At 44.2% G+C, this 20,626-nt stretch overlaps 1 protein-coding gene across 5 annotated transcripts in view; it reads right to left on the bottom strand.

Moving 5' to 3' along the window:
- ZMYM3 (zinc finger MYM-type containing 3) overlaps window positions 1–14,865 on the bottom strand; it is a 451,376-nt gene extending 436,511 nt beyond the window's left edge. For 2 of the 5 annotated variants that reach the window (XM_069209204.1, XM_069209208.1), the window contains exons 1-2: window positions 8,966–9,100; window positions 7,481–8,415 (exon numbers count right to left, since the gene is read on the bottom strand). In XM_069209204.1, coding sequence (XP_069065305.1) covers window positions 7,481–8,415; window positions 8,966–9,021 — 991 coding nt within the window. In that variant the 5' untranslated portion in view covers window positions 9,022–9,100. Of the gene's footprint in view, window positions 1–7,480; window positions 8,416–8,965; window positions 9,101–14,058; window positions 14,162–14,671 lie in introns of those variants that run through there. The other 3 variants (XM_069209214.1, XM_069209211.1, XM_069209219.1) reach the window with 3 other exon arrangements.
- Window positions 14,866–20,626: the final 5,761 nt, after the last annotated feature.

Below are 20,626 nucleotides of genomic sequence, written 5' to 3'. Positions count from 1 at the left end.
CAAGAGGACTTTATACATCTGATCTGCAACTGTCCCCACTTGAATATACCCCGGGTAACGCTGGTTAATAAAAAAAGGCCTTAGAGTCTGTGGTATTAGAACGTGCAGGGTGGAGCAATTAGAAGAAGCCTCAACCTAGCTAATCCTCGACTAAACACAAAATTACTTAGCTTTCTGCTTTTACACGTGCAAGCAATTTCGAATTTAAGCACATGCAGTTTATAGTTGGGCAGCTATTCCGTTTTGCACATTTCAGCCTGGTTATGCTGCTGTATTGATATCACAACAGGATCATGGCAGGCAATTATGCTGGTTATTTCATGCTATATGCAGTAGGTCCACTGTAGTATTACTCAGATCATTATATGTGTAAGTACTTTTAACCTATGCACTGGCAGTTTCATAGCAGGATATTTAAATTTGCACAAAATTCTGTTGAGCTAGTTGTTAGAATAATATGCGAATAAAATTATGGTAGCTATTTACCCCTTTATCCGTAGTCGAGCACACACAGCTGCTTTTAGTATGTATATTTTAACATGTTTCTGGTGCAGTACATTTGTGAGATTTAATGAGTGGTTAATTATTTAACATTCGGTCCTTTCAGCATCTAGAATTAGAATTGGTCCGAAACTCGTATGTCTTATTTTAATCATGTAATCATAACCTCAGACATACTTGTTTGCTTGGACCTTTAATAATTTATTTTACATGATTTTATATTTTTCTTACAATGTGTACAGTATTTAGTAACTAAACAATAAAAATACTTATGCTGGTCACTTTCTGGGGATTGGTCTTCTGCAAACACTCCTGGCCCACTAACTGTTCTAGAGCCTAGACTATCCCTGGTGAGGTTCTTCCTATGAGGAAAGTCCCAGGACGGCAACTGAGAAGTTTCTTTATGTTTATACCCCATGTACACTTTTACTAAAGACTTAAGTTACCAGAGATCCCTGGTGCAAGGCATTCGAAGGGAGAACAGGTACTTAAATAAGCGATATGACCTGAAAAGACCTTGATATTATGTTTTCCATAGTTATACCTTCAGAGCTGATCAACAAGTGCAGCGGCCAACGGGACAGCCAGATAGACAAGACAATGGTTCATTTTCCCAGGACACTTTGGACCTGCTTCAAAAGGCTCTAGAATGACTCAATTTATATCTCGTATGTGTACTGATTGGAATAAAATCTTTCAGGAAATCTAATAGCAGTGAACACAGTCATCCTTTTTTTGAAGATGAGGAAGGCTTGTAAGGCCCCCGGGGGGTGGAGATAGAGGACCCTAGTTCTCTCGTACAATCAGGTAAAAGGCACATTGCCCACATCGTCCACAACTAAGGGGCACAGTCTCCATCCCAGAGATGGAGTGTTTACTAAGAACTTCCAGCACAACAACTATGTTCAGCAGAGGTGGAAGGGCCTTACCAAGGTGCTGCTGGTTACTAACACAGCTGTGAAATGCCAGGGGCAAAAAGAAAATAATAGATACATGCCAGCCAACTGAAGGGAGCACCTGTACTGACGTGTCGAGAACAGACAGATCGCATAGCAAGTCTACTGCAAGCAGTGCATTCTGAGAAGCCCAGATATAACTTGCACCCAAGGCCTAGAAGACAATATTCTGAGTCCAACCACAGTCTCTTAAGACTTGACTCAGAGCCTCACATGTGCTGGTAACCTCTGGAAGCCTTGTGACTGAAGAATGTGATAAATAGAGGTACAAATCCAAAGTTGTGTTGTCAGAACTTAACAGTATTGACCACAAGGGTATACAATTATGGAGACACAGAGAGACTATTTGAAGTCCCTTCTCTTGTTATGCTTGTTTCTGTTTTGTTCGGTTTGGCCCTTTTTCTTGCAACTGAGCAATATGAAATGATGGCCGCTACAGTAATCAGGAAGTTACATTTGTAACAGCTGTGGCCCTGGCAACAGATTCGCACCACTATCACCATGTGATATATAGAGAGAAGATTGCAATGCACATGATTAATGCATACCATAAAGAAATTAATGTTTCAGACTGCTAGATATGTATGCAGATGTCTGTTGAGGTGATAAAGAGCGCTCATTCGTTATTTATGCCGTACCACTTAATGCATCGTGCATTCTATTTTGGTCTTTTTTTTAACACCCTTACTTTTGAGGCACAGCAGAGAATAATTAGACCATCCAGGGTAAAAATATTATCAGAATACAATTAACAGGTTACTTACCTTCTGGTTGTAGAGAATGGAATGTCAGGAAATAATTAAGAAGAACCCTTGATAATAAATACAACACACTGTAGCAAATATTTGGAATTAATATGTAATGGTACAGCCCCTCTAGACCAGGTACCTCTGGGATTAAGGTGGGGATTAATGGGTAGTATCTGTTTAGTAGACGAAGGAAGAGAAGAAGTGGGAGATAGTGAATGTGAATAGTACTTTAACGTAAGCAACAGCTCTTCATCGTGCTATCCCAAGTACCTGGGAAAACAAGTGTATTTTATGTGGATAAATAGCATACATACAGTTGCCAAAAGATTGGGACGGTTCATGTTCCATACAATGGGGTTCCCTACCATACAAAAACAAAAAAAAACACAAACGAAACCATGCATTGGTAAATCCAAACCCCATACTTAGGGGGAAAGGAAAGAATAGACCAGACAGATACAGCAGTCCAAGTAGTCAGTGGCCTAGGAAAATGGATAATGCGGATGTTGGGAGCAGCCCATAATTCCAGACAAATAAGACATTTGGGTATATTACTGGAGGGAACAATAAATGAAACCTCAGCAGCACTGGGAAACCAATAAATGAAACCTCAGCAGTACTGTGAAACCCAACAGTAAAAATGGTTACTATGAGAACCACGGTTCTACAAAACCGATTGGTGTCAGACTAAGGGGAGGGGGTGGGGGGTCAGTACTTGCAGTATTTCACTCGGGGAGTTCTGCAGAGCCACATTAAAACACTGAAGAGTTTCGTGATCAGGCAGAAACAGGCATGTCACCCGGCTCGCGATGATTTTTAGTGACAAGAGCTCTTTCGTTGCTGAAAACACAGAGCAAACGGCACCACGCGTCGTGCCAGAGAGTGCTGCTTTTGCAGCCACTCAATTAGATTATCTACTCAAACAGCAGCCCTCTACGATAATCTCTGAGATTACAAGTAACAAAATATCCATCTACAGTCTGTAACAGTTTAACAACATTGAACTATTAAAAGGTTTACTGGCTTTGACAAATGCTTTTCACAATAAATTAGCCTGTCCCATTGCCTTCGTTATGAAAAGTTATAACGAATAGTCCAAGCCTACAGCATTTGGTATAACTTTTGCTAGTGAGTCAATCAGACTTCTAGCTGTTATTGGGTTGTCACCATAACCAACTGAGGCTTCCAGTATGAAGTGTAAAATTCATCACAAAGCAAGCAATCACCAGGCACACAGTCATAAAATTATGAATGTGTACAAAATTATAGCAGGATAAGCAAAATACTATATCTCCTAAGGTAGCTTGATGAGGATTCTCACAGTGCAAATTTTCTATCCTCCACAGTTTGTCAAAGGGGGCATTCCACACCAAAACTCTTGACTACCACCATAAACCATGAGGTTTCATGTAGCAAAACACCAATCTCTAGGCTTTAATACAGAGTAACAGTAAACACTCTTTAAATTCCCAGTGACTTTAGAATATTGTAAGGAAATGCCTCCTTGGCATGGTTACCCCCTGACTTTTTGCCTTTGCTGATGCTATGTTTTGAATTGAAAGTGTGCTGAGGCCTGCTAACCAGGCCCCAGCACCAGTGTTCTTTCCCTAACCTGTACTTTTGATTCCACAATTGGCACACCCTGGCACCCAGATAAGTCCCTTGTAACTGGTACCCCTGGTACCAAGGGCCCTGATGCCAGGGAAGGCCTCTAAGGGCTGCAGCATGTATTATGCCACCCTAGAGGCCCCTCATTCAGCACAGACACACTGCTTACCAGCTTGTGTGTGCTAGTGAGAACAAAATGAGTAAGTCGACATGGCACTCCCCTCAGGGTGCCATGCCAGCCTCTCACTGCCTATGCAGTATAGGTAAGACACCCCTCTAGCAGGCCTTACAGTCCTAAGGCAGGGTGCACTATACCATAGGTGAGGGCACCAGTGCATGAGCACTGTGCCCCTACAGTGTCTAAGCAAAACCTTAGACATTGTAAGTGCAGGGTAGCACTATACCATAGGTGAGGGCACCAGTGCATGAGCACTGTGCCCCTACAGTGTCTAAGCAAAACCTTAGACATTGTAAGTGCAGGGTAGCCATAAGAGTATATGGTCTGGGAGTCTGTTTTACACGAACTCCACAGCACCATAATGGCTACACTGAAAACTGGGAAGTTTGGTATCAAACTTCTCAGCACAATAAATGCACACTGATGCCAGTGTACATTTTATTGTAAAATACACCACAGAGGGCACCTTAGAGGTGCCCCCTGAAACTTAACCGACTATCTGTGTAGGCTGACTGGTTCCAGCAGCCTGCCACACTAGAGACATGTTGCTGGCCCCATGGGGAGAGTGCCTTTGTCACTCTGAGGCCAGTAACAAAGCCTGCACTGGGTGGAGATGCTAACACCTCCCCCAGGCAGGAGCTGTAACACCTGGCGGTGAGCCTCAAAGGCTCACCCCTTTGTCACAGCACCGCAGGACACTCCAGCTAGTGGAGTTGCCCGCCCCCTCCGGCCACGGCCCCCACTTTTGGCGGCAAGGCCGGAGAAAATAATGAGAACAACAAGGAGGAGTCACTGGCCAGTCAGGACAGTCCCTAAGGTGTCCTGAGCTGAGGTGGCTAACTTTTAGAAATCCATAGGATTAGGGATGTGACCCCCTCCCCTTGGGAGGAGGCACAAAGAGGGTGTACCCACCCTCAGGGCTAGTAGCCATTGGCTACTAACCCCCCAGACCTAAACACGCCCTTAAATTTAGTATTTAAGGGCTTCCCTGAACCTAAAGATTTAGATTCCTGCAACTACAAGAAGAAGGACTGCTGAGCTGAAAGACCCCTGCAGAGGAAGACCAGAAGACACCAACTGCCTTGGCCCCAGACTTACCGGCCTGTCTCCTGCCTTCCAAAGAACCCTGCTCCAGCGACGCTTTCCAAGGGACCAGCGACCTCTGAATCCTCTGAGGACTGCCCTGCTTCAAAAAAGACAAGAAACTCCCGAGGACAGCGGCACTGCTCCAAAAGAACTGCAACTTTGTTACAAGGAGCAGATTTAAAGACCCTTGCAACTCCCCGCAAGAAGCGTGAGACTTGCAACACTGCACCCGGCGACCCCGACTCGACTGGTGGAGAACAACCAACTCAGGGAGGACCCTCCGGTGACTCTACGACTGTGAGTAACCAAAGTTGTCCCCCTTGGGCCCCCACAGCGACGCCTGCAGAGGGAATCCCCAGGCTCCCCCTGACCGCGACTGTCTGAACTCCATTTCCCGACGGCTGGAAAAGACCCTGCACCCGCAGCCCCCAGCCCCTAAAGAAACGGAACTTCTGTGCAGGAGTGACCCCTAGGAGGCCCTCTCCCTTGCCCAGGTGGTGGCTACCCCGAGGAGCCCCCCCCTTGCCTGCCTGCATCGCTGAAGAGACCCCTTGGTCTCCCATTGAAAACTGAAGGAAACCCGACGCGTGTTTGCACACTGCACCCGGCCGCCCCCGCGCTGCTGAGGGTGTACTTTCTGTGCTACTTTGTGTCCCCCCCCCGGTGCCCTACAAAACCCCCCTGGTCTGCCCTCCGAAGACGCGGGTACTTACCTGCTGGCAGACTGGAACCGGGGCACCCCCTTCTCTCCATTATAGCCTATGTGTTTTGGGCACCTCTTTGACCTCTGCACCTGACCGGCCCTGAGCTGCTGGTGTGATAACTTTGGGGTTGCTCTGAACCCCCAACGGTGGGCTACCTCGGACCAAGAACTGAACCCTGTAAGTGCCTTACTTACCTGTTGAAACTAACAATAACTTACCTCCCCCAGGAACTGTGAAAATTGCACTAAGTGTCCACTTTTAAAACAGCTTATTGTGTTTTATGTAAAAAGTGTACATGCTAAAGTAATGATTCAAAGTTCCTAGAGTACTTACCTGCAATACCTTTCAAATGAGCTATTACATGTAAAATTTGAACCTGTGGTTCTTAAAATAAACTAAGAAAAGATATTTTTCTGTAACAAAACCTATTGGCTGGATTTGTCTCTGAGTGTGTGTACCTCATTTATTGTCTATGTGTATGTACAACAAATGCTTAACACTACTCCTTGGATAAGCCTACTGCTCGACCACACTACCACAAAATAGAGCATTAGTATTATCTCTTTTTGCCACTATCTTACCTCTAAGGGGAACCCTTGGACTCTGTGCATACTATTCCTTACTTTGAAATAGTGCATACAGAGCCAACTTCCTACAAATATGCTTCAAAGAATAAATAGGTCAGGCATATAATCTTTATTGTAACTTTTCACAACAAACAATCAGGCCTGTAACTTTTACCATTGGCCTGCCACCATAACCAATATAAGCTTATTCAAATGCATATAAAACAACAACCATGATATACAATGATAAAATTACAACTATGTAGAAAAATCCAGTTTGCAAAACAATATACAACCCCTGGCAACAGGGCACATCAAGAATCATCACAGTGAAAACCCTGCAGGGTTTTACTTAATAAGATACCAACATGAAAACCCTTGCCTACTGGAGTAACCTGTGAGATGTGATTACCAAAAAACCCATCTATAGACTGTAACACAAAGCAACTACTGGAGGTCAGCTGACTTTAACAAATGTCTTCCACAGTACATAAGGTAGGCCTACAGGCTTTGCAATAACATTTTGTGATAAACAGATGAAAACTTTGGAATATGGCATTACTTTTCCAAATTAATTCACTAAACCCTATAGCCTTTAAACATGCAACCATCATGCCTAGCATTTAAATTAACTGTGAAAACAAATCCAGTTTGCAAAACAATATACAACTCCTCTCGATGGGGCATATCGATCCTCACAGTGAAAACCTCCAGGGTTTGGAGGGGCAGGGTAGAAGGGGGTACAGTAATATGTGAAATTATATGTAACAAAAAAGCCTAAAGACATACTGTGAAACAACATGATGATAACCTCCAGTTAACAACCTACTGGCTTTTACAAATGCTTTTCTCAAAACAATAAGCTGGCCTGTTACCTTTGTTGCCACTTTTTATAATACGCAGATCAGACCTATGCATTAGATGCAACTTTTCCCAGTGCACTGATTGCTTGTCACCGTAACCAACTGCACAGCCAGAACAAACCCAGCTTTCAGAGAAGTGTACGCATCACCAGCAATGCTTAAGCATCCCTGACTGGCTGATCTGTAATAAGTTAAGGACTGCAGGTGTGCGCACTAAGTATGACAGGTGTTTCAAGGTTTTAAAAAAATGGGAAGATTTAAACACTCACCCGATGAGGTCTGTGTGCCAGTTTCTCCCACGTTGGATTCAGTGGTTGAAGCAGGCTCACCATTATCTACTGGCTCAGTTTTGAGCTGTCCAAAGCCCAGCAAGTGAGAGGTTTCAGTCTGTGTGAGCTTTCCTTCAGCCTTCGGTAGCACCTTGTTGCCCATTATCGATAGCCTCTTTCTCGGACCCCTCTGCCTTGGCTTTTTTTCCACAGTTTGGCTAGGTTGTGGGGGGTCCGCCTGCTCCGCTGATGGCTCCTGTGCCACCCTCTCTTCTGGTGGTGGGCTAACTGGCTCAGTTTTGGTAGTAAAGTTCTCAAGAAATGGGTACTTTACTGCAGCATCAATCTCTGGGCTTGGACTACGCTCTTTTTTGGGTTTTAGCGTCTTTCTGAACATGGGAGCTCCTCTCCTAGTTCCAGTGTCAAAAGTTGGGTTCTTTGATGCAGCATCAATTTCTGGACTTGGACTGCGCTCTTTTTTGGGTTTCAGAGTCTTCCTGTACATGGATGCCCCCCTCATGTAACTATTGCTCACAGCTGAAGTCTTGATGGAGGTTCCACGCTCTACATTATTGGAAGAGGCTTTTGAGCTAGCCACTGACTTGCCTGTTTCATTAAGTGTTGCATCGTCCTTGCATTTTTCAGGACCATCCTCAACAACTGGCTTGTCTGAAGCATTCTGTGGACTTTTTTCAACATCATCTGCAGAGTTGGCGTTTTCTCCAGGTGAGCTGGACTTGCTCTCTGCAGCCACCTCCTTGGGCGGATCGGAGTCAGGAACTGCAGACTGCTGTGGGGAACCAGTTTCAGATTCCGAAGACTCCTTTTCTTTCTCCATATCTTTTTTATGAGTGTCACAAGATGGTTTATCGGGGACAGAACATGGAGCCGAAGCGACAGGTGACTTGCTTAAATCCATTAGATGAAGGACACACCTGTGGAGACAGAACAGCAACAGTAAGAAAACTGTATATTTGTAATGAATAATCGTGTGACAGGTTGCTCATGGTTCAAGGGTACATCTACACAAAGGGGCATACAAAGCACAGAGGAGCAGAGAAACTCAATTTTCACCGACCACCAAAACAGGAGAACCTTTCAAAACAAAGCGCAGAAACAATTAAATATTATCAACTGCATGCAGACTGCCCATCTAAGAAACTCAAGGACAAAGTAACCCACTGCTGGCATCAAGTTCATACAAGCTGCTGAAGCGAAAGTAATCATTACAGAGCATCATGAGGATCCTTGGCCATTATCTAGCCATCAGTAAGATACTAGTGGCACACAACCCCACCAATACCAAACTACTCAGAGAAAACATCTCTCATAACAGCCAACAACAAAACCATTCAGGGTCCAACCAGAAATTGTTGGAAGGTTGTACCATTTCTTCCCATGCTAAATATGCCAATATAGCACTACTGGCAGAACAAACATCTCTCCACCACCAGAATATGGAATTCTGCCACCAAGTTTACATACCCCTTGCTGTTTGCATTGAAAACGGACGTTAAAATGTTGCTCTTCCAGAGAATCATTGCCGAGGCCTTAGGTTCTACCCCTTCAAGACTTCTCAATTGACTGCATGCTTCACACCTGCATAGAGAAACATCCCTCTCGCATGTCCCTCATTGTTCAAACAATCTTCTTGCAGCTTCAAGCTCTTTCCTTCCAGTGTTGTTGTGTCATAGCAGAGTCACACATCTCAATTTTTTCATGTGATCTGATCATTACTTATGGTTCTTTCTCTGATATCGCTACAGGGGCTCTAGGACGTCTTCATTGATAACGTTCTTTCTAATTGGTACTGGATATGTGAACTTTAATTTTGTTAAACACAATTCTTTCATGTTTTCTTGGAATCTTTATAGCTAAAGTCTGCTCATTTTTAGGTCGAAGCCTACCGGACAGCACAGCTGTATGGTTGCAAAAAGACCTCATGGGGACATTTTGAAAGCTTCCCTGGGAATCCATTCAGCCCGCTGCTTGCCACTGGCTTTGTGGCTTGTAACTCACATTTGCTTGCTTTCTATTTGTGGATTTTATTTGTTTTACACTGTCCAGCATGTCTTTTTCCATCTCAAGGAACATAGTCTGTTTAATGTATTCTTCCACAAGTGCTTGCTTTCTGTAAACAGATATTTAAATGTTGTTCTTATCTTGTCACATATGCTGTGCACTCAAAGACAGATCAAATGTCAGTGTAGTCTTCTGAGGGAGCTTGCTGTTTACTTGTCTTTCCCTGTCTTAAAATTGAGGGGATTTCTAGGACAACCTGAGGGTGTGAAAGGAAAAGCTTTTTTTTCTAGCACATAACAAAATATAAATGTCTTTATATGAGCTGTGGAAAGGATTCAGAATAGAGCAGAATTGGCACAGCACAAACGGAGCACATTTGTTTGTACATCTGAAGTGTGATGGAAACAGATATTTTAATACGATCAAAACAAATATGATGCTACTTTCACACGTTATAATTTATGTGCTCTACAGTTCTATCAGTAAAAATTTTAATGCTCAAATGTAATGGTATTTTCAATTGAAAATATGTTGTCTGTATTGGCACTGTGCTACCACACCAAGCATATGCTTCCCCTTACCTACACCACTCCACTCAATGACACTTTATTTCACGCCACTATATGCCACGATACTCTACCCTATGCCACTCCACTCCCCCCACTCTATGTCACAACACTTTACATAGCTCCATCCACGCCACTCTATTCTAGGGCACACAACGCTACTCAACAACAATACTCATCTCCTACAACACAACTTTTAGCTATGTTTAACAGCAACCACGCTGGTGCACAACATGGCTAAAATACACCGGCAAAGCCAATAACTCCTAGCTAGCAGAGGCCAATTGGCATTCCCTGTGCTTGTTTTGTAGGTTATTATGCCTTTGTAATGCCTGTAAACATACCTGCACAAACTCTGCGCTATGAAACTGTATCAATAAATAAATCCAGTGGAACAGTCAACACCACCAAAAGGTTTGTTTGTGGTCCAACCCAATGCACAAGTATTGAAAAATAAGTACCACACTTCACGCACAAAACCTTGGAAAATGGCATTTTGCAATTCACCATTAATGCCTAGATTAAGAGACTGCTCTTTTTAACACTGGCTGTGCTACAGCTACAACATATGGTATTTAGGACATAAAAAAATATATATATCTTTTTTCAAATGACTGATGTTTGACTAGAAAGCCACGTTTATATACTTTGGAGAAACTGTTAAATTTGGCGTACATGTCCTCCATTAAAACCCATTCATAACCTCCAACAACAAAAAGGCTGACCACAGACCAAAACACGCCGTTGAACAGCATCATATCTGTAATGCAGAACACCAAACTCTCAGAAACAGAATCCTGAAACCAACAACATTCAAGCTCCCTAATGACCAACATCCTGTGCAATCGTATCATAATTAACCACAGACTCTGGTTTGTGCACTTGGCATACAAACCACTATCAGAAAGAAAAACAGTCCCTGGTTTCTAATGTCTGGTGAGCTTTCTGTTCCTCTAGAGGGACAGTTTGGAGGTAATCACCCAACCTACCCCCCCTCTTACGTATGTAAAGATCACTCTTGTCCACAAGCACCTGTGCTGTACTCTGCGCACCACTGCGTAAAGTGTGGCCCCCAACAGATGAATGGCAGCCAAAATGTTAGCTTTTCATGTGTGCATCTTCTACTTTCCAGTGTGCGTTATGTTTTTGAGTAAAAGTAACAAAAGGCTCTGCATTACTGTTAAAAAAACAATTTCCAGACAATATTAGTAAGGCTCCCTCCAAAATAATGATGTCAAACAAAACATAGCCTCTCTTCAAATCATAGCACTATCTTATAAAGGACAAGACAAGCAATTCTAAGACTTTTCTCTATCACATATTTACCTATAAGATTAAGTCTGCGAATAGTAAAAAAATACAAAATCAATGAGTGTCAAATGTCAAACAAAATATACACTTTTATTTAAAATAACATTCATTATTCCAGGAATGTATATTGGGCAATACACCCTAATGGACATAGACCACAGATTAAATCACATAAGACAATTTAACATGTCTTTGAAATTGTACACAACCACCAAAATGATCACTGTACATTTATGACTCCTATTAGTTATAGGAAATTGTCCAAGGCAGGTAGATTATGCCACAAAAATGTTGTGAAGACGTTTCGGTGAATTAATTTTTAGTTTACACCTTCTTCAGGACATATACACAATTTGTTATTTTCTATCCGTTAAAACTGAATATATAAAGAAAAAAAATTATAAACAAAAGAAGAAAGAAATAGTGATTACAAAAATGTATGTTATAAATAACTAAAGACATGAACAATTTCTATTCAGCTTCTTCTCCACACAACTCTAGGCACAATATAATCCTTCATATAACCACACAGACAATAATGCAACATGTCAAAACCTGATTAATAATTAAAAAAAAGTATTAAGTGTATGAGACATGGCAATATTCCACTTCACACTCATCACGTTCACCAACATATATTATTACCTGTTATACATGTGAAGCAGTTTTATACCACATACAGTGCTTCATTACTAATGTTACCTCCACTCACTTAATGGGGTCAATAATACAGTGTGCACAACGATAACCACACTAATTCTAAAGGTCATCAAATGCTGTAGCAGCATGCACCCCAGTGCGAGATTCATGGAAAGGAGCAGATATAGTCCCAGTAGTCAAACCACTTTTAGCAGACCTTGGCTGAGCGACTTTAAGCATAACATCTTGTCTATCTCACCCAGTGCTAAAGGGACTGTGAAGCAGAGGTTTGAGTATGTAGCACTAAAGAAACAGCAGACTTCAGAATCTACAGGCCGTTTTTAAAATAAAAAAATCTGTGAAATGCAACTATAAATATGAATAATTTATGGACTATATAACCCTTCATAAATTAGAACTCTGTATATGAAGTTTAGACTGGCAAGCCTTCAGTTAGGATATTTTACAAGGATGTGGCCAGTCACTTAATATGAATGTAAGCTGTGTCCTGCTTGCAATCAACAGAAGGAACCTGGGGCCATGAAATATTTTTCCTGTATGGTATACAAAAAACACCAGATTGAGTGTTGGGATTACGTTATTATGGAGTCACTATAAAACTGTCAATCTGATATTAGTCCTCTCGTGGCATTTGCCAATTTGACATCTTTGCAAACTGATAGGTATCTGAGAGCTTAAAAGTTGAGATAGGCCAATTAATGAGCAACTGATGTGTCGCATAAACAGACTGTACAATTTTTATAGAAACGTAATATGTGATTTTATCTTATTTGTGTTTTGTTGGTTAGTCATATTGTAATCGAAATAAGAATAAAGATTGGTTTAAATTTTCAAATAACCCACAGTAGGGCAAATCTTGACTAAACATGCACCGTGTCACCTGATCTAGTCACACAGCCATGAGTACAGCAAAACATTTTCATTGACAAACACGTGTGGTGTGCAGCAGAACGGACAAGATAGGTCGGCCTTTAATAAATATTCTTGAGCACCACCTGCAATGCCTGCCTTCTTTCTAGGGCCATAACTATTCCCATAACTATAAATCCTCCTTCAAGTTGAAAGGACTAATGCCTAGATACATTAAGGCTCTAACTTCTCATGACTCTTTATGATTATGTCATAGTGTACTGGACATAGGATGACAGTTCATTGGCAGCAGAGTTTCAACATAAACAATACAAACCAAATGTGATTTAGGTAGCCCCCCTGGGGTCTACTCTGGCGGCCACAGGTGCAGCCCCCCCCTCCCCCCCCCCCACATTCTAAGGAGCACAAACTACTCCCTTGGGGGTTCATGGGCCCTCACTCTGCTCCCTCTTCAAGGAGCCCCACTCCCCTGCCTCCTGACACATCTGCAGCCCCATCAGGAAAGGTCCCTCGGCCCCCAAACCAAGAAGGACTGTGCACCTGTCACCAGGTTCCCCAACCCTTGGTGAGATCCCAGGTGCTCCCCGAGGCCACCCCTGCTCATGGGTGCACGTGCATGGCAGGGATGATCCAAGCCCCCCTGGGAGGGTGGGGGGCATGACCCCACCCTGAGCCCAGCACCCTTGATCTCTGTCCTGGTCAAGGCCTCAGAGTCTCCTCATGAGGGGGGCATGCCCCCTCCCCCTCCGAGGCCTCTCCCTGCATGCACACCCTATCCCAGGCCTCTCCTGCAGCTCCCCTCCTGGGCCTCTCTCCCCATTCCCTTCAGGGCCTCTCACCCTGCACAGGTGCCCCCCTCGAGCCCCCATGCCCCCCCACGGTGTGCAGAGGGTCACGCCGGTCCCTCCCCCACGCTGCCCCTAGGCCTCTACTCGCAGGCCCCTCCCCACGCTCCCCTACCCCTAGGCCTTAGGCCCCTCCCCTCACACTGTGCGCCCCCCTCCTCCACACAGCGGGTACCTGCGGCGCTCCCGGCTGCAGGCCGCGTCCCGCCCGCGCGCTCCCGCCGCCCAGCTCCGGCGCCCCGTGCCTCGCGCTCCCGTCTCTCCCCCTCGGTCCCGCCAGAGCCGCGGCCCCTTTAAATCTCACCCTCTTTCGCGGCGCTCCGCTGCCACCACGGGGCGGAGCCTCCGCCGTCACCTCAACGCGATTGGCCGGCTGCGGGGGCGGAGACTGGCCAGTTTGACGCCGCCCGCCGGGAGGCTCTCCGAGATGGACACAGACGAAGGACTGCAAGAGGCCGACCCACACAACTCACCTGCGCGTCGCAATCCGCGCGGCGGCATTCATGTTAAAATCAGGCACTTTTTTGTCTCACTTCGACTTCCACTCTTACCACACTATACCTCTGAAAAGGATGCCTGACTCGGAAATGGCCTCAGCAATTACTCTGGGTTAACGCACGCGCACTAAACCCTTGGCTAGCAAAATGGCTGTTGTTCATGGCGAGTAGCTTAGGATGTAAAGACAGCGAAACCAAAAGAAAAGTACTGAAGCGAGTAAGCAAACCTCTTATCGACAGTCATTTTTAAATAGGAAAGTATATTAGTGAAGTTTGTCGGAAATTTGTAACATAAAGTGTGCAAACAATGCTCAAAGTTGTATATTTATTACATAAACAATCTATTGGAAACAACTCCAGAGCCAGCACTGATTGATATTACAATTCTCCCGGTGCTTTTGAGTTCATGGATGAACCAACCCTTTGATGTCAGCATTCGCTCACTGAAGAAAGCAGCGGCTCGTTGCCTCTCGAGGTAGATACCGTTGCACTGGTGAGACGACCGCTCCCGCTCTACGGTGGCCGCATTGGCCAGAACTCTTCCTTCTGTAAAGTGACAAGATCCAAAATGGCTGCCCCGTTCCGCCATTTCAGTCTATCGGCACGGCTGCCTATTCAAGATGGCAGTAATCGCACCCGCCATTTTATCCTGAGCGAACAAGACCGATCCAAGAGGGCTGGTTACAACAAGCTAGGACCATTCCCAGGCTGTTTCCCCGATTCAAGATGGCGGAAGAACTGTACCAGACGCTACGAGGAGATAGCATTAAGTGAAATGGCATGCCACCGGGACTACATGAGCTCGCGGGGGTCAATTTTGATGCATGTGCGCCGTGCCAGGGACCTTGTGATTGGTTAATCATAGAATTGCGTCAGGATTTCGACGACTCGCGCCGTCTTTTAGAATGACGTCAACATCATCAGAACGAGGAGGTCTCAGTGAGGCGCGCACCCTCACCAGTGCTTAAAATGGGCAGGTGCTATCCGGTACTTAGTACCCGCACTTCTTTGATTTGAACCGGAGAGTACCTGCACTTCTCGGCGCTGCTGCGGTGCGTTTAATGGGAGACTAGCGGTTCTTCCCAGGAGCAAACGGGTGCTCCACTGAGTACCTGCACTTCTATATTTACATTTAGAGCATTGGACTTCTTCTAGCTCATGCAATAAGACTGAACATAGCTGCCAAGTTTTCATTTCTATTATGTGTGACATTTCGGTGTTTTCTGTGTGTTCATGTGTCACGTTTCATTTTTGTGTGATATCACAGTGCAAACAGATCAAAGTCCTTGTGTCTAGATAAAAAGATACACAACTCTATTTCAGGACCGGAGGCTCCGATTATGCTATCTCCTTCTTTACTGACCCAAAACAGCAGCCAATCAAAATACAGAAAAAACAGTTACTACATATCCCATGATGCTCAGTTCAAGTATCACATGGTCCAATCACCTCCCTGCCCTCTGTCCATAAATGCTCTGACCCCAAATGTCACTTCCTCTTTCTTTGCTGCTCCGCAGCAGATAAGTGACTTTCATATTTACTCTTATTGTTTGTATGCGTGTTGTTTATGGGCTGGTGTTATTTCTGGTTGCCGTAGTAGTGACGCGGTTTCGCTCGCTTTGGTGCTTTTGGTAAATGCCTTACGCGTTCATGACTGTCGGCTCCGTGCCTTTTTTTGTAACAAGCCCCTGTGGAGCAGGAGCAATCTACACGTTGCTCGTGTAGTCCTTCCTTACTTTTTTATTACTCGCGCATTGGTTTGACAGATCGGCTCTGTATCAGATGTGCGTGGCAGCAGATATCCTGACTCCAGTTTGTGTGCTATTCAGTGGCTCCCTGACGCCCAGTTTGTGATCAAAGAGCTTCTGCTGTAAAATATTTGTGGCTTTGCCTAGAGTGCCTTTCACAGGCTGCTCATTGCCTGTCCGGGCTTTCCCCCATTCAATCTTATATTATTATTTACTCAAATTCCAGCAGACTGATGGCTCATTGGAGTGAGAATGAAACAGGGTACTACCCTGAGGAGCTAGGTAATCAGCTCGAGGTTAACCTGGTTGAAGCCCTGGACAATAGGGTCCAACAATCTGTCAACGACGCCCTAGTGAGAGCTATAGGGCCTTTTTCATGACAACTCCTTGACTACGCCAGATCCAAGGGTTGGTTTCAAGAACAACCACCAATAGATGAGAAAAAATCGAAATGCAAATTTAAATGTAAGAACTCAGAGGGAAGCGAAGAGATTGCTGGTGGCTTACATGCAGACTCAGTTAATAAATTGCGTAAAAACATGCTGCTGAGCACAACTACAGTTCTAAAAAAGATGTGGTTTCCTCCCAGTCCTCTACTGATAGTGATGCCCCTTCCAGTGACTCTGATGACCCGGATACTCCAGGTCCCAGTAAAAAGCCTAAGAAACAGGCATCCACTCCTAGAGTTCTGGGTTTTGACCCGTCGGAGATTGTACACCCTAGAGCATCCAATTGGGGCCCGTGCTCAGAAGTGGCGCAGTATGTCCACGACAATATCAGGAGGCGTTTTGATAAGGAGGTTCGGTCACGCCTTAGAGCGGAATGTCCTAGACCGGATTTGGACGAGAAGGTAACAGACACCCCGGACATTGACCCTACGATGGTCACGTTTATAAAAAAGTTTGGCAAAGACCCTAAGAAGGGTTCGGATAAATATTGTCACATATGTCAAGATAAGTTACTCGACGTCACAGGCCCCTTGACGAAAATTCTGGATATGGCATTTCTTGCCAAAGAGTCGGGTAATCCTGTGGACACAGAGGTTCTGATTGGTTGGGCCCAGATGTCCCTTTGTCTTCTAGGCAATGCAAATTGCGCAATATCTTCAGAACGGCGAAAGGATTGACCCTAAACTAACAGATCTAGCCACCTCTGAAGCAGGACCTTTTGCGGATGGTCTTCTTTTTGGTTCGTACTTTATTAAGGAGTTGGCCAAGTTTTGCTCTACCTTTACATCTCTAGATAAAGCACAGATGTCCCTTAAAAAGGTGTTCAAAACAAACCTTTTTGCCAGGGCCGGATGTTTTGGAGGACGTATGCCCGGCCGAGGAACCTTCCAAAGTCCTCAAAGCTACTATCCCAGAGGGAGAGGAGGCTGGTATAATGACCAATTGGACGCTACCTTCTACCCCACTCGCAACAGAGGAGGCTGTCCCAGGTTTCGCAGAAGGACTCGCAGGGGGCAACAAGGAGCAATCCAGGAAACCAGTTATTCAGGTGAGCATTATTCCGAGTTCTCAAGTGCGACTTGGGGGAAGAGTGGGGTTATTTCTTGAAAACTGGAAAAAGATTTCAAGGGATCTCTGTATTCTTCAGACAGTTTTGGGGTTTCATCTGGAGTTTATCAGTACTCCGACACAACTAACCTCTCCAATTCAAATGTCTTTTTCCCTCACAGATCAGACCTTTATAGACATAGAGGTTCAAGCGTTGTTACACAAAGGAGCAGTACGTTTTTCGTCTCCTCAACCTTCCAGATTCCTCAGCCCCATTTTTGTAGTAGACAAAAAAGGTGGCGGTCATCGTCTAGAATTGAATCCAAAGGATTTCAACTACTGGATATTATACAGGCATTTCAAGATGGAAGGGATCCACATGTTACGAGATATCCTGTTAGAGGGAGATTGGATGGTCCGTCTGGACCTAAAGGATGCTTATCTTTCGGTTCCCATTTTTTCCCCTCACAAGAGGTTCCTTTGGAGAGGACAGTGCCTAGAATTCAATGCGCTTCCCATTGGCTTCTCGTCAGCCCTGGGGGCGATGGTCGATTTGGGAACAGACTCTGCATATCAATTGTCTAGAGCTTCTAGCAGGCTCGTTTGCCATAAGGAGCCTTTCCCCTCAGAAGACGGACTGCTACATCCTGTTACGGATGGACATCTCAGCAGTGAAATACGTCAACAAGTTAGGGGGGACGAAATCTAGAATCCTGGAAGAAATTGCCAAGGATTTCTGGCATTACTGTCTCGATCACCATCTGACTGTCCTAGCATAATATCTCCTGGGCGATCAGAACACGATAGGGGACTGAAATTCAAGGTTTCTAACAGATTCCAGCGACTAGAGACTAGATCCGTTAATTTTCCTGCAGATAAACAGGGAGTGGGGCCCATGCCAAGTGGATCTCTTTGCATCTCGCCTCAATACACAGATTCTGAAATTCTTCAGCTGGCGCCCAGATCCCCTGGCACTGGCGACAGATGCTTTCCTTCAAAATTGAAAGAGGTTTCGGGGGTATGCGTTTCCTCCATTTCTAATGACCCCTAGAGTCCTCTCTCAGATATGGAGACAGAAAGCAGAGATCATATTGGTGACTCCGTTTTGGAGAGCTCAACCTTGGTTCCCACTTGCTCTGCAGCTAGCTTGTGCTTCCCCGCTTCTCATTCCTCCTCGTCCGGATCTTCTCTTGAGTCCGGAGGGCCATCAACATCCAATGATCAATTTAGAAAAGCTAACATTGATGGCTTGGAGGGTTTCAGGTCAAGATGGAATTCCCCAGGTCTTTGGCAACAGGCTGCTGCTTTCATCAAGCAAGCTTGGGCGTCAGGCACTCATAAGAGATATGGCGCAGATGGAGTAGGTGGTGTGATAGACGAGGTATTAATCCTGTGGAATCGGACGTTGAGCTGATAGTAAACTTTCTTGCAGAATTGGCAGATTCAGGTCTGGCTTATAGAACCATCAATAATCTTAGATCAGCCATTTCAGCGGGTCACGTTCATATTGAGGGTAAACCTGTTGGTGAATATCCTCTTGTCTGTAAGTTGTTGCAAGGTATCTGCTTATCTAATCCTCCTAAAACCAGGTATTCGGTGTTGTGGGATGTGAACATTATATTGAGATTTTTAGATTCCTGGCCAGCCAATAGATATCTGTCTCGTAAGAGAATTTCAGCTAAATTGACAATGTTATTATGTCAGATTTTTTGTAAGAGAGTGTCGAATGTCAAGGCTTTGGACTTGGCTGGTAGAGTTTACACTCCTGAAGGTGTTACGTTTACAATTTCTAGATGGACAAAAACTAATTGCAGGTCACTAACATATCCAAGGTTTCTAGATAATTCGAAACTTTGTGTAGTTCAATGCTTAAAGGAGTATGAGATGGTTACAGACGAGTTCAGACAAGATGCTAATGGTCAATTGCTTATATCTCTACAAAAACCCTTCAAACCAGTCTCGTCAGCCATATTATCACGATGGATGAAATGGTTAATGAATGAAGCAGGTATAGATACCACCCAATTTGGAGCCCATTCAGTTAGAGGGGCTATGGTGTCCAAGACGTATGCATTAGGTTCGCGCCTGGAGGACATTATGAAGGCAACTGATTGGTCTTCTGAGTCTACATTTCGTAAATTTTATCATAAACCTGTGGTAGATGTTGCTTCTGTAATTGGTGAGCTTTAAACGAGCATAATCGGAGCCTCCGTTCCTGAAATAGAATAAAAAAATTCTAGCTTGCGCACCAAGAATTTTCAATTCTATTAAGGACACGGAGGCAAGGATTATCCCCCCCAATTAAAAGAGTATTATTTTGAGTCAAATGTTTTTCATAGTATCTTAGTTATATATCAATATTGTATTTGCCCACCCTGAGTATATATGTATTGAATTACAGCAATATTGTTATGCTTAAACTGCATGATATTACCTTTTGTTAGCTTATATATTCTAGGCTCTGATCAGAAGAATACATGAATTATTTGTGATGTGCTCTTGATGACATCGTTATTCGGATCTGTTGTCCGGAAGTGTTTGAAAGACTTGGCTCCGGTTGAGCTCTTTCGTGTTACATTTATGGGTCTGAGGAACAATGGATTTTCGACTATGTAAGAAGTTTAGTTTCAGAAGTTCAAGTTGTCAGACTTTGACAAAGAAAGAGGAAGTTGCATTTGGGATCAGAGCATTTATGGACAGAGGGCGCAGGAGGTGATTGGACCATGTGATTCTGGAACTGAGCATCATGGGATGTGTAGTTACTGTATTTTGATTGGCTGCTGTTTTGGGTCAGTAAAGAAGGAGATAGCATGATCCTCGCCTCCGTGTCCTTAATAGAAATGAAAATTCTTCACGCGTAAGCTAGAATTTTTTTTTTATTCTGTGTCCGCAGGACCGGAGTAGAGGATTATGCATTTCTTCACTTTTATTCAACAGCAGATTCAAAGGTTATAAAAAATAAAAAAAACTCATCACTACATATCCCATGGTTCAAATGAAGGTATCCATGACAACCAATATCCAATCCTGATACAGTCCGATAGTCTCTATATATATTAACAGCTCCTGAGTCCTTCCGCTCGCTTCACTGCTGAGTGTCAGTTAAGTTCCCTCACTACCTTTTCATAGAG

The sequence above is a fragment of the Pleurodeles waltl genome, chromosome 2_1, assembly GCF_031143425.1.
Source record: "Pleurodeles waltl isolate 20211129_DDA chromosome 2_1, aPleWal1.hap1.20221129, whole genome shotgun sequence".
NCBI classification, from domain to species: Eukaryota; Metazoa; Chordata; class Amphibia; order Caudata; family Salamandridae; genus Pleurodeles; species Pleurodeles waltl.
This window is presented reverse-complemented; position numbering and strand designations above follow the sequence as displayed.